Source organism: Mus caroli, chromosome 4 (assembly GCF_900094665.2).
Source record: "Mus caroli chromosome 4, CAROLI_EIJ_v1.1, whole genome shotgun sequence".
In the NCBI taxonomy this organism is placed as follows: domain Eukaryota; kingdom Metazoa; phylum Chordata; class Mammalia; order Rodentia; family Muridae; genus Mus; species Mus caroli.
In genome coordinates, this window is record NC_034573.1 from 47,118,749 (window position 1) to 47,131,638 (window position 12,890).

General features: G+C 38.2%; 1 protein-coding gene across 5 annotated transcripts in view; it reads left to right on the plus strand.

The window, feature by feature from the left end:
• Positions 1 to 12,890, plus strand: part of Slc44a1 (solute carrier family 44 member 1) — a 177,532-nt gene that overhangs the window by 82,896 nt on the left and 81,746 nt on the right. For all 5 annotated transcript variants that reach the window (XM_021160117.1, XM_021160115.2, XM_029476011.1 and 2 more), the window contains exon 5: positions 7,190 to 7,283. In XM_021160117.1, coding sequence (XP_021015776.1) covers positions 7,190 to 7,283 — 94 coding nt within the window. The remainder of the gene's footprint in view (positions 1 to 7,189; positions 7,284 to 12,890) is intronic.

Here is a 12,890-nt window from a genome sequence, read left to right on the forward strand (position 1 = left end):
TCAAAAAACAAATGAAGAAAGAGACGTGCTGATCTGCATTTGATGAAACTCTTGCTTGAAGAAAGAAGTAAATCCAGTCACAGGGTTCAGCTGTTCATGGCTGGACTGAGGATGTCACGCTGAGAGAAATAAGTTGTCCTCAGGATAAACACTTGGAAAATCCACATATGTGAAATCCCTAGCGCAGGCAAGTTCATCAAGGCAGGAAGTAGATTGGTTGATGGCAGGGCCTGTAGAGGGGATAAAACGAGGGGTTACTGTTTAATGTGTAAAGGATTACAGTTTTTCAAGAGGAAGGTGTAGGACTGGATAGTGGTACTGGTTGTAACCACTGTGATTACATTGAACATCACTGTCTTTGTAGCCACAGAGAGCATTCTGACTTCCATGTTATGTGTATTTTATCGTAATTTTAAAAAATATTCTTGATAGAGGAAGATCTTGTGTGAGTTACATTTAGAATGCTAATTCTAAGCCTTATTTAAAATTCAGGGTAAAGTTGTATGTTTCTTACCAGGATGAAAAATTAAATTCTTTTCAAAGAATTTCAAGTTTATGTGACCTTTTGAAGGTATTTTCTAGCACTTAAAATCACCCATTCACGTTAACTTTTACTATATTTAGAAATTATTTAAAATTTTTGTAAGAGGAAGCTCTTAGGTCCTGTAGCTGTGTTTATAAGAAACACAATCATTAGGCAAAGTGTTCTCTCAAATATTTGTTTCCTCTAGACAGGAAGAGGGGTTGTTTTCTTGGGTATTTGTGGGAAACATTTGTTAACTATGCTTGACTCGGGTGGAGAGGTTAGAAGACATGTCTGGAAACAGATTAGTTATGTGGCAGTACTGCTGTATTGCGAAGGTCTTTAAAAGCTGGCAGAGACATCTAGATACCTGTAAATTATACTCTGACATGTGAATTGGGTAATAAATGTAAATTTCTTATGGTTCTTAATTCGTATATGACACAACTCTCAGAAATATATAAGGCTAGGTAAGAAAACAATTTGAAAATGGCCTTTAAAAAACCACCGTTACCAAAACCAATAAGGACTCCATATTAAACCTTTGTGTTTGGTATAATGTCCTGACAATCCTGTGCGAGTGTCCCAGGGACAGGATCGTGCTGTGTTTATCTCTGAATACCCAGGCCCCAATGCTTGCTCCCACACTGTAGATATCCACGATGTTTTCCCAAAGAGCAGCTTTTCCTCCCTGTCTCTATTGCCACTTAATAACTTCTCATCCTCTACATCCTTTATCCTCGGTTCCGCACCCGTGCGTGTTGCCACCAGCAGGTAGATTGTTTAGCTCCAGTCTAACCAAAAGTGCTGGGAAATCTATTTTTTTTTAATTCCCCTCTAAATAATTCCTTTCACTCATTTATCTCTCTTCTGCATCCCCTCCAGGTGATTACCCGTCCCCTTTCTTCTCTTAATCCCTCTTGTTCCTTCTCTTTGCCAACCTTATGCCCTGTAGAGAAAACCGAATCTGTCTGGTGAGAGCTCCCTTCTGAGCTCTTATTTCAGCAGGGTGTGTAAATTCTGTCCTGCCTCTGCTCTTCTTCTAGCTTCTCATGAACGGGTTTCTTTCTGTCCTTAGTAGGATTTTTGAATGCACAAATACCATCTATGTCATAGCGGGAATGAACTGCCCTCCTTCTGATGCTAGCTTGGGTTTTCTGTAAGGTTTTTGGCTGAATCCAAGCAAAGCATGACAGGTGACAAAGATGCCAGTGCATCCTATGCAATTCTCCGCCTCCCTCTTCACCAGGCTGGCCTTCCATCTCTAGCCCTATTGTTCAGTCGGAGCAGCTGAGTCTTAGTGATTAAAACCATGAGCTGCCTCAACATTCCCTTCTCAGTGCTCTGTGCTGTACCTGATGTACCTACGCGACGTTACATTGTTTTCTAGCTCAGTTCTAGCGAACAGCTTAGAAACAAACATCTTTTCTAGAAGTGACAGCTGGATCATGCATGTATCCTTGGTTGTTGGGAATATTTCACAAGCGACATTATCATTCCACTTTATGATATATATCATATGTATATATATGTATGCTTGTGTTTATGCACACACACAGTCTTGCCTAACATAGCAAATTATGGCTTGATTCTTTAGAAAGGTAAAGAAAGTGTATAGTTGATAATAAAATTTAAACTAATTCCTTCACACCAAGTATGCACCAGAGATACATACGCTAGTCCCATATTTAAGAGGCTTGCAGTCCATCGGGATCAGACTTCTTATCCTGACAAGACCTAGAAGTCTTGGGTGTGGGTATTAAAACTTCCCTTAGCAGCTGGGAGGTGATGACGCACACCTTTTTTTCTTGTTTACATCTCATTTATAGTATATAAAAAATGACACTACACTTTAAAAGTGCTTCTTTGATGTACAGTACAGTTCCTATAACTCTGAGGGTGGACCTGCTGCTTGGATCAGAGACACAGTTTGAGTGCAGCAGTGTTGAAGGACTCTTTCAGAATGATTATCATTTGCTATTAAAACTTTAACGTATTATATGACATTTAGATAAAACTCACTGCTCATGAATACTAATAAGCCTTTGGTTGTCATTGGCTGTTAAGTTTATAGTCACTATTATATCAGTATGCTTTCCCTTCATTCAGTAACAGCATAATTTAAAGCATACAATTAGTATAGAGTTTTGTTTTTACATAGTGGTACAGAAGGCTGGACTTGATAATGTATGTAAATGAACACAGTGATCTATTCTAGCAAATGATTTAGTTGCTTTCAAGTCAGAGACCAGGATGCTTGATTTTTATTTTTATTTTTAGAAAGTAAGTTTATAGTTGATAATAAAATTTAAACTAATTCCTTCACAAATAATTACTATTCACCAAGTATGCACCAGAGATACATATACTAGTCCCATATTGAAGAAGCTTGCTGTCAGGATCAGACTTCTTGTCTTCACAAGACCTAGAAGTCTTGGGTGTGGATATTAAACCTTCCCTTAGCAGCTGGGAGGTGGTGGCGCATGTCTTTGATCCCAGTTCTAGTAGGCAGAAGCAGGTGGATCTCTTGAGTTTGAAGCCAGTCTGGTCTATAGAGAGAGTTCCAGGATAGCCAAGGCTATACAGAGAAACCCTTGTCTCAAAAAACAAACAAAGAAAAGTGGTGATGTGTTTAGGGGGTTGGAGAGATAGCTTAGTGTTTAGGAGCACTGGCTGCTCTTCCAGAAGACCTGGGTTCAACTCCCAGCACCCACATGGTAGCTCACAACTGTCTGTATCTCCTGTTCCAGGGATCCAACACCCTCACACAGACATATATGCAGACAAGACCCCATTGTACAGAAAATAAAATAAGTAAATTAAGAAAACATTCACTCAGCAAATATTTACTGAGCACTTACCATGTTGACAAGGTAGTACCACCTAGCAAATTTCTGTGCTTCTTGGGAATTGTAAATATGTCCACACATTTCAGGACTTAGCAGAGCTTGAAACTGGAAAAGTGATTTTTATTTTGCCAGATTATTTTTCACAATATTATTTTTCACAATATTATTTTGCACAATATTTTTCAAATTAGAAAAATAGAAGTTAAATTCATTAGATGTCACAAGGCAATAGAATTTAATTTTTGTAGTGAAAACATGCCCTCATTTGAGATTTTTTTCTATTCAATACAAATTTCTAAATCATATTTCAAGGGGGTTCTCTTTTTCATATTTTAATGATTATAAAGATTGCTGTGATGGTGAATGAAATACAGTCTTTGTTTCCAGTAATTCAGGTTTTGGTTGTCTGCAGTGTAGTGGTGCTGCCTGACAATGGTTGGCAGTGTTTGGACACATTCTGGTTGTTACTTCAACAGCAGCTTGGAGAAGCTCCTGGAAACCCGATGGGGAGATGCTAAGGCTGCTGACAAACCCCTACATCACATAAGACAGTTCTTCATCACCACCAGTGTCTGCTGCAACGTGTCATGATACCAAGACCAAGAACTAGTTTGATCGCATGTGGTGAAAAGCATGTGAGCATTGTTTGTAATCTGATGGACTAAGAACACGCAGCAAGATCAGTTTCATCTAGCCACTAGAAAACCGGCCACACTTGGCAAAAAGCCCATATTTTGAACGTAGAAATTATAGACTGAAAATATTACCAAGTAAGATGCCCTGTTCTGTAATGAAGCTAAGTGGGTGAGTCAGAGAAGACTTGACAGGAAGTGCTGTTTGAAATTCTGCTCAGACTTTCAGGACCTTACTCAGATCCTAGTCTGCACAGGACGGCTTGAGCAGGAGGGTGGATGCATATAACAGCAAGGGTTGAAAGTCATGTGGAAGGATAGGTGATGGACCCTGATAGAATATCTCTCTGGTTATGATTGTGACGAATAAAGCAAAAACAGATGGCGTAAGAACATAGAATTGTATCTATAAACAGCTCACCAATTCTTTTTCTCTCTTTCTCCCTCCCCCTCCTTCCCTCTTCTCTCTTTTTCTCATCTGTAACTTCTAGAGTGTAGTAATAGAGTAGACCTCGTAGGGTTGGTATAACCAAAATTGAACCAAAGAATAAATAATTGATTATTTTAAGACATTTGAAATAGCCTAGAAGTTAAATATTCTGGGGTGAGAGCAAGTGTTTTACCATGATAAATGTTTGTATACCCAAGTTAGGCTTCTCAGATTGCTCACTTTGATAGCTTTTGAATAACACTGCCTGAGTTGCATGGATTGCCTCTGGTGTGCTTTAGATTAGCTTTTGTTTTTAGTTTTTGACTTCTCATTATTCAAGTGTGGGTGCTTTTTTTTTTTTTTTTTTTTTTTTTTTTTTTTTTTGTTTTTTTTTTTTTTTTTTTTTTTTTTTTTAAACCTGCTTTTGCATTTAAACAGCCCTGTATGTCTAAGTCCTTGGGTGCAAACCTCTTGTGGCAGGCATTGTTTATAATACTGCTGTAAAGAAAGGGAGTATCAGGCGCTGCTTTTAAATTGACCACTGAAAATGCATTCATGAATAACGTGAAAATATGACAACTGTGAAATGTTTGCCTTGCAAGTTTTTCCCCTGTGGCTTGATTGAACCTCCTCCACCCATCAACTCTGAACAGGCAGCAGTGGAAAGTTCCTTACAGTTGATTGTTGCCACTAACTTATTATGAAGGTCTTTCCCCCTCAGCTTATTTAATACAGGATCCGCTTAGAACTGGCCTAAGTCCCAGAAGACCATTGCAGATAAAGCTATTATCCTTTCACTGTGCATTATTCTGGGGAAGTATTTATAAAATTGAGCCTTGTTGCACCTGGTGACCTCCTTCTCTGAAGGAGGTAAGGCTTGGAGCAGTGGAGACTGTGTTCATTGAATTCAGATGAAGCAGTGCGTTTAACAGCAGGGACACAACACTCAGTACTTTAGTTAGAGCCTTTCATTTTTTTGCACATTGATTCCATCTTGGTCTGGGAAAGTCATGCTGACAGTTTAGCTCAAGAAGGCTGCAGTCACGTTGGGTGCTCTGCGCTTGTTGGCATGGTTGCTTTTTCTTTCTTTCTTTCTTTCTTTCTTTCTTTCTTTCTTTCTTTCTTTCTTTCTTTCTTTTAAATGGATATTTCTCAACAGAACTTGCTATTTTTAGGACTAATCTAAAATATTTGGTTGGTGTCAGGTTTCTTCCGAAGTTGCTATGAATATAGCTTGGTGGCATTATCTTAACACATGATAGACAATACTTTCCAGGGAGTTACATACTTAATATTCATTTTTTACTCTTCCCCCCCCTTAAGTATTCAGGATCAAACCTAGAACTACAAACATTTTACCACAGAACGTAGCATTAGTTCATGTGCTTTTTAAAGAAATTTTTTCAAAATGAAAAAGAATAGCTAAAAGTCATTTAAAAAACGTAGCCCCCTAACTAAGTCTACCAAAAATGGGAAACCCTTGGGAGAAGAGTGTTGTATGACTAATGTTTCTTTAACAACAGTTTTGCATTATCTTTGCATGAAATATGTACTATTTATGTTTTGGTGAATATGTTATTGCAATCAGCATATTTAAATGCTTAACAGATAGTTTGCTGGTTTCAGATATTTTCTGGTTTATTGTTTTTCAGAAATTTCTGAAAACTAGTGTGCTTGATCAAACAAGATAAAAGTAAACAACCTTACTCCCAGTTTTTTCCCAAGCAAACCAAGTTATGTTTATTTTTTAATTTTCCTCTCCATTTCTCTGAGATATGATCAAGAGTCTTTCCTGTAATTAACTGAGTGTTGAAGTTGGCCACTCTGACCTCACAGTATATTTTGAGCCTGTTTCATAGTGGTACAGTATAAGAGCTCAGTATTGTTCATTGTACCAACAGAAGCTCTTCTATTTATATTAAGAATGGAGTATTTTGCTAACTTAGAAATCTTGTAGGAATTTCAGTTAGTTGGATGGTTTCTGTGTATAACGTGGTAGGTGCTCTGCAAAACCAAAGCAGCACCAGCCTGCTGCTTACATAGTGTGGAAGTCACTATGTCAGAAAGCTTGCAGCTCAATAAAATAATGACACACTCACTAAACTCAGTGGAGTGTGTCATTCTGACTTCTCAATGTTATTTAGTATTAGTCATATGATTAGAAAACCCTTTCTATGGCAAATCAAAAGTTGAATTTGAAATTGGAGATCACTTACCAGTTTATGAATTTGTTCAGTGATTTAATAGTTGAAAATAGTTCCTGCCTTTTAAATAAGAAAAATGTGATATCCCACCTTTGTGCAATGCTGTGTGCAGTATATTCAGTTCTCAGTAATGGAAAATACATGAATCAGAGACAGTTATAGAGTGGAGTGCAGGGTTTGTAGTAATAGTCGGGTGCCTGATGAATCCCAGGCTTTCTACCAACTGCTTGCTTATCTCCTAGTTTGTGATTGTCCTAGTGCCCATTTTATAAGCTTACAGTAAGTGATGTATATATCTCTGTCATCTGGCAAAGAATCAGACATGACAGTCGGTAGAGATTTTAGTAATTTAAATTTGTGCCTAAAGTACATTAAATTGTGGATCATTTCAGAGAAAAGTGTTTTAAATGATTCATAGTATACATTAAGTCTCGTTTTTACAGAATCTATAACGACTGCAAATGTACATTAGTATTACAAAGTTAAGGAGAAACAGTTGGATACTTTGTTCAGAGTCTTCCACCAGCTAACCTGTGCCCTTCTTCCAACAGGCTCAGCACTATGTAGCTACAACATAAAGCCTTCTGAATATACTCTGACTTCAAAATCCTCTGGCTTTTGCCCCAAACTACCAGTACCAGCCAGGTAAATTTTATTGTAAAGTTGTTAACTTGTAGCCTTTGTTTTCATAGGTAAACTTAATACCATGATGTTCTGAGAAAGCTGTCATTTGATGATGCCTGTCACTGGGGCATCCTTGATAACCATATTTTAGAAGTTTGACTAAACTTAATAGCTCTTTGTTTTTGTTTTTTAAATCTTTATAAAAATTTACTCACAGACAACTTCTCTTGTTCTCAGATATTTCAAGTTTCCCTCAGGGCTCTGGTGTTTTTATTTTAGTTTTACAATTTTTAAGTATATAAAACTCTGAATCATTGTCCAGTCTACAACAAAGTTGGATCCAATTCCCACTGTCCCCCTAGATGCCTTGAAGTTGATCCTAGTAACACCAACTGAAGTTATTTTTTATTTACTCCGTAGTTTCAAAGGATGTGAATGACCCATCTGTTGTTCAGGTCGTATCCTTCAGGTGTATTCTCAGTGTTAGGCTATTTGCCAAGGTTGATCCAAATTTTATTTATAGCAAACATTCATTATTAAATACTGACTGTATGCAATAGATCAAAGATCAAGAAATATTCTTTAGCAGTGGTTCCCAGTACTTAGAAGTAAAGCAAACATTAACATGACACATACATTTTTAAAAATACAGACACTCAAGCATTATAGAGTATATTCTCAAAATTATATATATATATATATATATATATATATATATATATATATATATATATGTAAGTGTCTATACGTGCACACACTTTGAAGTACTTTAGTTTTCTAACAGTGTGACATGGGAAACCTATAAAGTGACTATGTTATAGGGGGCTATTAAGTGAAAACTTTGAGATTTGAGAACACGAAAGCACATTATGTCGACTTTAGGATTACTTGTGGCTATAAAACTTGTGCTTAACTTCAATTTTAAATTTTCTTTTGCAAAGTACAAAACAGACACATTACTTAAATTGATTTCTAGTTCTTTTAAATCAGAATTTAAAGCCTGTAGGCATAAAGGGACTGTTTTAGAAGAAACTCAGGAAGGATTTAAAAATTACAGCCTTAAACCCAGGACTCAGGAGATTGCACTAATAGAAGTGAAGACTGCTAGGCATGCCTCAGCCGCAGAGCAAAGGTGCTCTGGATCCAGTCATTGTAGAAAATGTATTGATAATAACAAGCCAGAGCTGGGCCTGGAAGTATAGGGCTATAAACCCAAATGCTTAAGATGCTGAGGCAGGAGGATCTCAACTTCAAGGTCTGAGGTAAATAACAAGTTTGAGGCTAGCCTAGGCAACTTGGTCAACCCTGTCTTGGAAATGTGGCTCAATGGAGAAGAGAAGAAGAATTTTATATGCATATCTATCCAACTGCTAAAGTGTTTTTAAATGTATATTTTGAGTATCGACTCATTCTTTCTAGGCTAAAACATACTATTTAAAAACAAAAACAAAAACAAAAAACTAGAAAGCCCTGGGCATGGGAATGAGGTTGCTTTGCTCCTTCATAATTGTGGGTGGGTGTGGGTGTAGCTCACATCACAACCCTATCTCACAACCTGTGATCCCTCCATATGGGCCAGCTTTGTTATTTACTCATTCATTTATTCATTTATTCATTCATCCATTCATTCATTTTGAAATTTAGACAAGAGTCTCACTATGTAGCTCTGGCTAGTTTGGAACTTAGAAAGATTATCCTGCATGTGCCTTACAAGTACTGGAATTAAAAGTGTGTACCACAATTCCTAGCCCTCATTTCAATACACGTGTAGGTGTGGGTAGGTGCCTACAGAGGTCAGAAGACCATGTCTGATTCCCTGGAACGGAGCACTCTGATGTGAGTGTGGTCCTTCTTTCCCTCTCCTTTTACATCTTTTCTTCATCCCCTTCCCCTAGGAACATAGCGTCCACTGGGACAGAGCAGCAAGGACTTGAGTTCAAACAAGTCATGACTTCTAAACTTGAATTTGAAATATTTCTGTTGGGAACTAGCAGAGGGCACATCGGTCATATTGATTTCCAGTTCTTTCAGTCTTGTTAGTCCTGCTACTAAAAATCAAAATGTAAAGTCTGTAGACATGAAAATAGACTCTTTTCAGTGATGCTCAGTAAGAAAAACCTAAAATTTATAGTCTGTGGGGGACTTGTCCCATTGTTCTTCTTACCAGCTGGAATAAATCTGTTATGCTGTGTGTAAACCAAGTTTCTCCATGAATAAATAGAAATATGCATTTTTTTAGTTAGGGTTTCCATTGCTGTAAAAAGACACTATGACCAAGGCAACTCTTATAAAGGGAAACATTTAATTGGGGCTGGCTTACAGGTTCAGAGGTTCAGTCCATTATTGTCATGGTAGGCAGAATGGCAGAGTGCAGGCAGACATGGTTCAGGAGAAGAAGCTGAGAGTTCTACATCTTGGTTTGTAGGCAGCAGATGGAGACTTTTTCTACACAGGGTGTAGCTTGAGAATATATAAGACTTCAAGACCCACCTCCACAGTGACATACTTCCTTCAACAAGTCCACACCTACTCCAATAAGGTCATACCTTCTAATAGTGCCAATCCCTGTGACCAAGGATTCAAACACATGAGTCTATGAGGACCAAACTTACTCAAACTACCACAATTCACATTGACAAAATTATTTCAGGGCTTAAGATAATAGATGTTAAATGTCCATTCTTTTTTTTTTTTAAGATTTATTTATTATTATATATAAGTACACTGTAGCTGTCTTCGGACATACCAAAAGAGGGCGTCAGATTTCATTACGGATGGTTGCTGGGATTTGAACTCAGGACTTTCGGAAGAGCAGTCAGTGCTCTTACCCACTGAGCCATCTCTCCAGCCCCAAAATGTCCATTCTTGATACCCAGCTTGAGAAGTATTCTCTCTCCCTACTTCTAGAGCCCTTCCTGGGTGCCCAGAGGCATACAGCTGATGGTAACTGTGTCCTGCTTAGGGAGAGCAGCTGCAGACTGCTTTGCAGTAAAACACTAATACACATTAAAAGTGGGATAACCTGTGAGCTTTGGAGTTTTAAGAGAAAATGGCTACAAAAGGCAACAGTTTACCCAAATTCATACCTCTGTTGGATGAAATGCCAAGTGGAGAAGCAGTGTGGGTAATAGCCACCCTGAATGCTTCTAGTGATGTCACAGACAGCGAGGGATAACAACAAGGACAGAACAGTCTCTCGGTTTGTTCTCTTATTTAGGTTCCTCCTGATACCAGGACTGCCTGCGTACCAGGCAGTTAACATAATACTGAGGCAAGAAAGGAATAATTGAGAAATGGTATTCCTATTCTTATTTTCAAGTGGAAGATAGATGGATGAATTGATTTACAAATCACTTCCTGTGTCTAACCAACATCCTGTTTCTCATATGTATTATTCTATCATTGAACCCTCACAAGCCCTGTGCAGATTTTGCCCTTAATTTGTTGATGAAGGAAATGGGAGATGAGAGAAAGCAAGTTACCCAAGGCCACACAGTAATTGCTGTGAGTCAGAATTTGAGCCATAGCTCTTTGGCATAGTCATAGTCTCTTTGAGACTCTTTGGCAGTTGCTGCTGTTTCTAAAGTATATAAAAATGAAAGGAAAGAGAAAATGAAATATACAGAGAGTACTTTCTATGACTGCTAGATTCTTCTTGCTTTATCTTCAGCTTTTTATACACTGCAGAGACCTTTCTAGAATACTTTATTATTATTCTTTTCTCAAAACTTCGAGCTAGAAATAATGTGTGGTTGTTTAGTTTTAGTTTGGGGTTCTGAAGTAGCAATTGAGGTGCTCATCTCCGCCTCCTTGCATGAAGGAAGGCACATGACCAGGTTATCAGGCACTGTTGATCATACACTAGGGACCTCCTTCACTGTCGTAGTCAGGACTCAAAAGGGAGGTAAGCAGTGTGTTTGCCTAGGTAATACACACTTTACCTATGAGTGGCTCATTTTTAAAAGTATCTTCAAAAGACTTGTTACATATACATTTTATTCTTGTTGGCTAGTATTTCAGTAGTGTGAAATGCCAGGCCCTACAGGACACACACTGACTTCAAGATTCATTAGTTTGTGCCCTTGAAAGAGAGAGAAACTTACTGTAAAGAGAGTTCTTTATGTGTGCCCTTTTCATTAAGTAAAGACTATATCATATAGGCTAGACGATATTACAGACATGATCTCATATACCAGGATCTCAGAAGTGTTTTCTCAGGGGATGTGAAATGAGATAATTCATTATGTTAAATAGGACTTAAGCAGTAAAACCATAAGCATTTCGATGTAAGAAGTATTCAAAATAAAAAAGAATTCTGTGAGAGTAACCTGATTAAATGCATTTTGTCCAGGTATGAACTCACAGAGAATAGATTTAATCGCTAAAAAATTTTAAATAAATTAAGCTTTAAAACAAAAGAAAAGCTGGACAATGTTGGCACATGCCTTTAATCTAGCACTTGGGAGGCAGAGGCAGGTGGATCTCTGAAATCGAGGCCAGCCTGGTCTACAAAGTGAACTCCAGGACAGCCAGGGCTGCGCAGAAAAACCCTATCTCAAAAACAAAACAAAACAAAAAAGAAAGAAAAATACAAAACTGAATATGGTGACTTATAAATAACCAATAATTTCAGCACTGGGGAAGTTGAGACAGGAGGATTGCTATGAGTTTGAGGGTAGCCTAGACTACAGAGTGAGACTGTGAATCAGAAACTAAACAGCAGCAACAGGAAAGTTGAAGGGGCTAAGAGTATAGTTACATGGCAGATTCCATGGCCCTGAGTTCAGTGGGAAGGAATGGGGAAAGGAATGGAGGGAGGAAGGGAGAAAGGGAAGGGAAGGAAAGTAGGCAGGCAGATAAGAGTTTTAACTTCCCAGTTAAGGATTTCATTTTATTTTAGAATAATGGGTCCATAAATTCTTTCCTATTTGCTTTTTATGTGTCCTAGTTCAAAGCAGATTTTGACCATTTTGACTATAGACAATGCAATTACCTGTTTTTGGTACTTTTATACTTTAAATTTTAGAGCTACCAAGTATTTTCTAACTAATATATGGTAAATTATAAGGTAAAAGGATACTGTTGTTTCACCCTAATTCTTTGAAGGGCATTTACAAGAGTTGGCCAAGTCACAGTTCCAAGCAGCCTGCCTCGGCATTTCTTCCTAAGTAGATAGGAAGGATTGGGAGTTTAAAGGCACAGTCCTTCCTTCTGATTCTGAATTCATAAGGAAGCAAACTCTGACCGTCCTGGCCCTGCCGGTTCTGAGCATTGGAGTCACTGCCTTATGAGCCAGCTCTCGGGTGACGGAGGTGATGCTGGTGCCCTGAAGAGACTTACAGAACAAAACCGAGAAGACAATGGCTTGTGACTGTGCAGTGTCAGGAGAATCAGGGCTTTAATCGATATCTGGTAGGAAACAAGAAAAGCATATGCAGGGCTAATGAAGAAGGACTTTAGGTGGGTCCCTTTCAGGTTAAAGGTGGGGGCCAATATGTTCAGCCAGAGCTACATCGGAGATGACAGACCAACACACAGAGAGGGTAGAAATGCAGGTGACTATAGACCAGAGAACATTTGGATGTGTGTATGTGTATGTGTGTGTGTCTGGATCTATAGCTAGGCAGA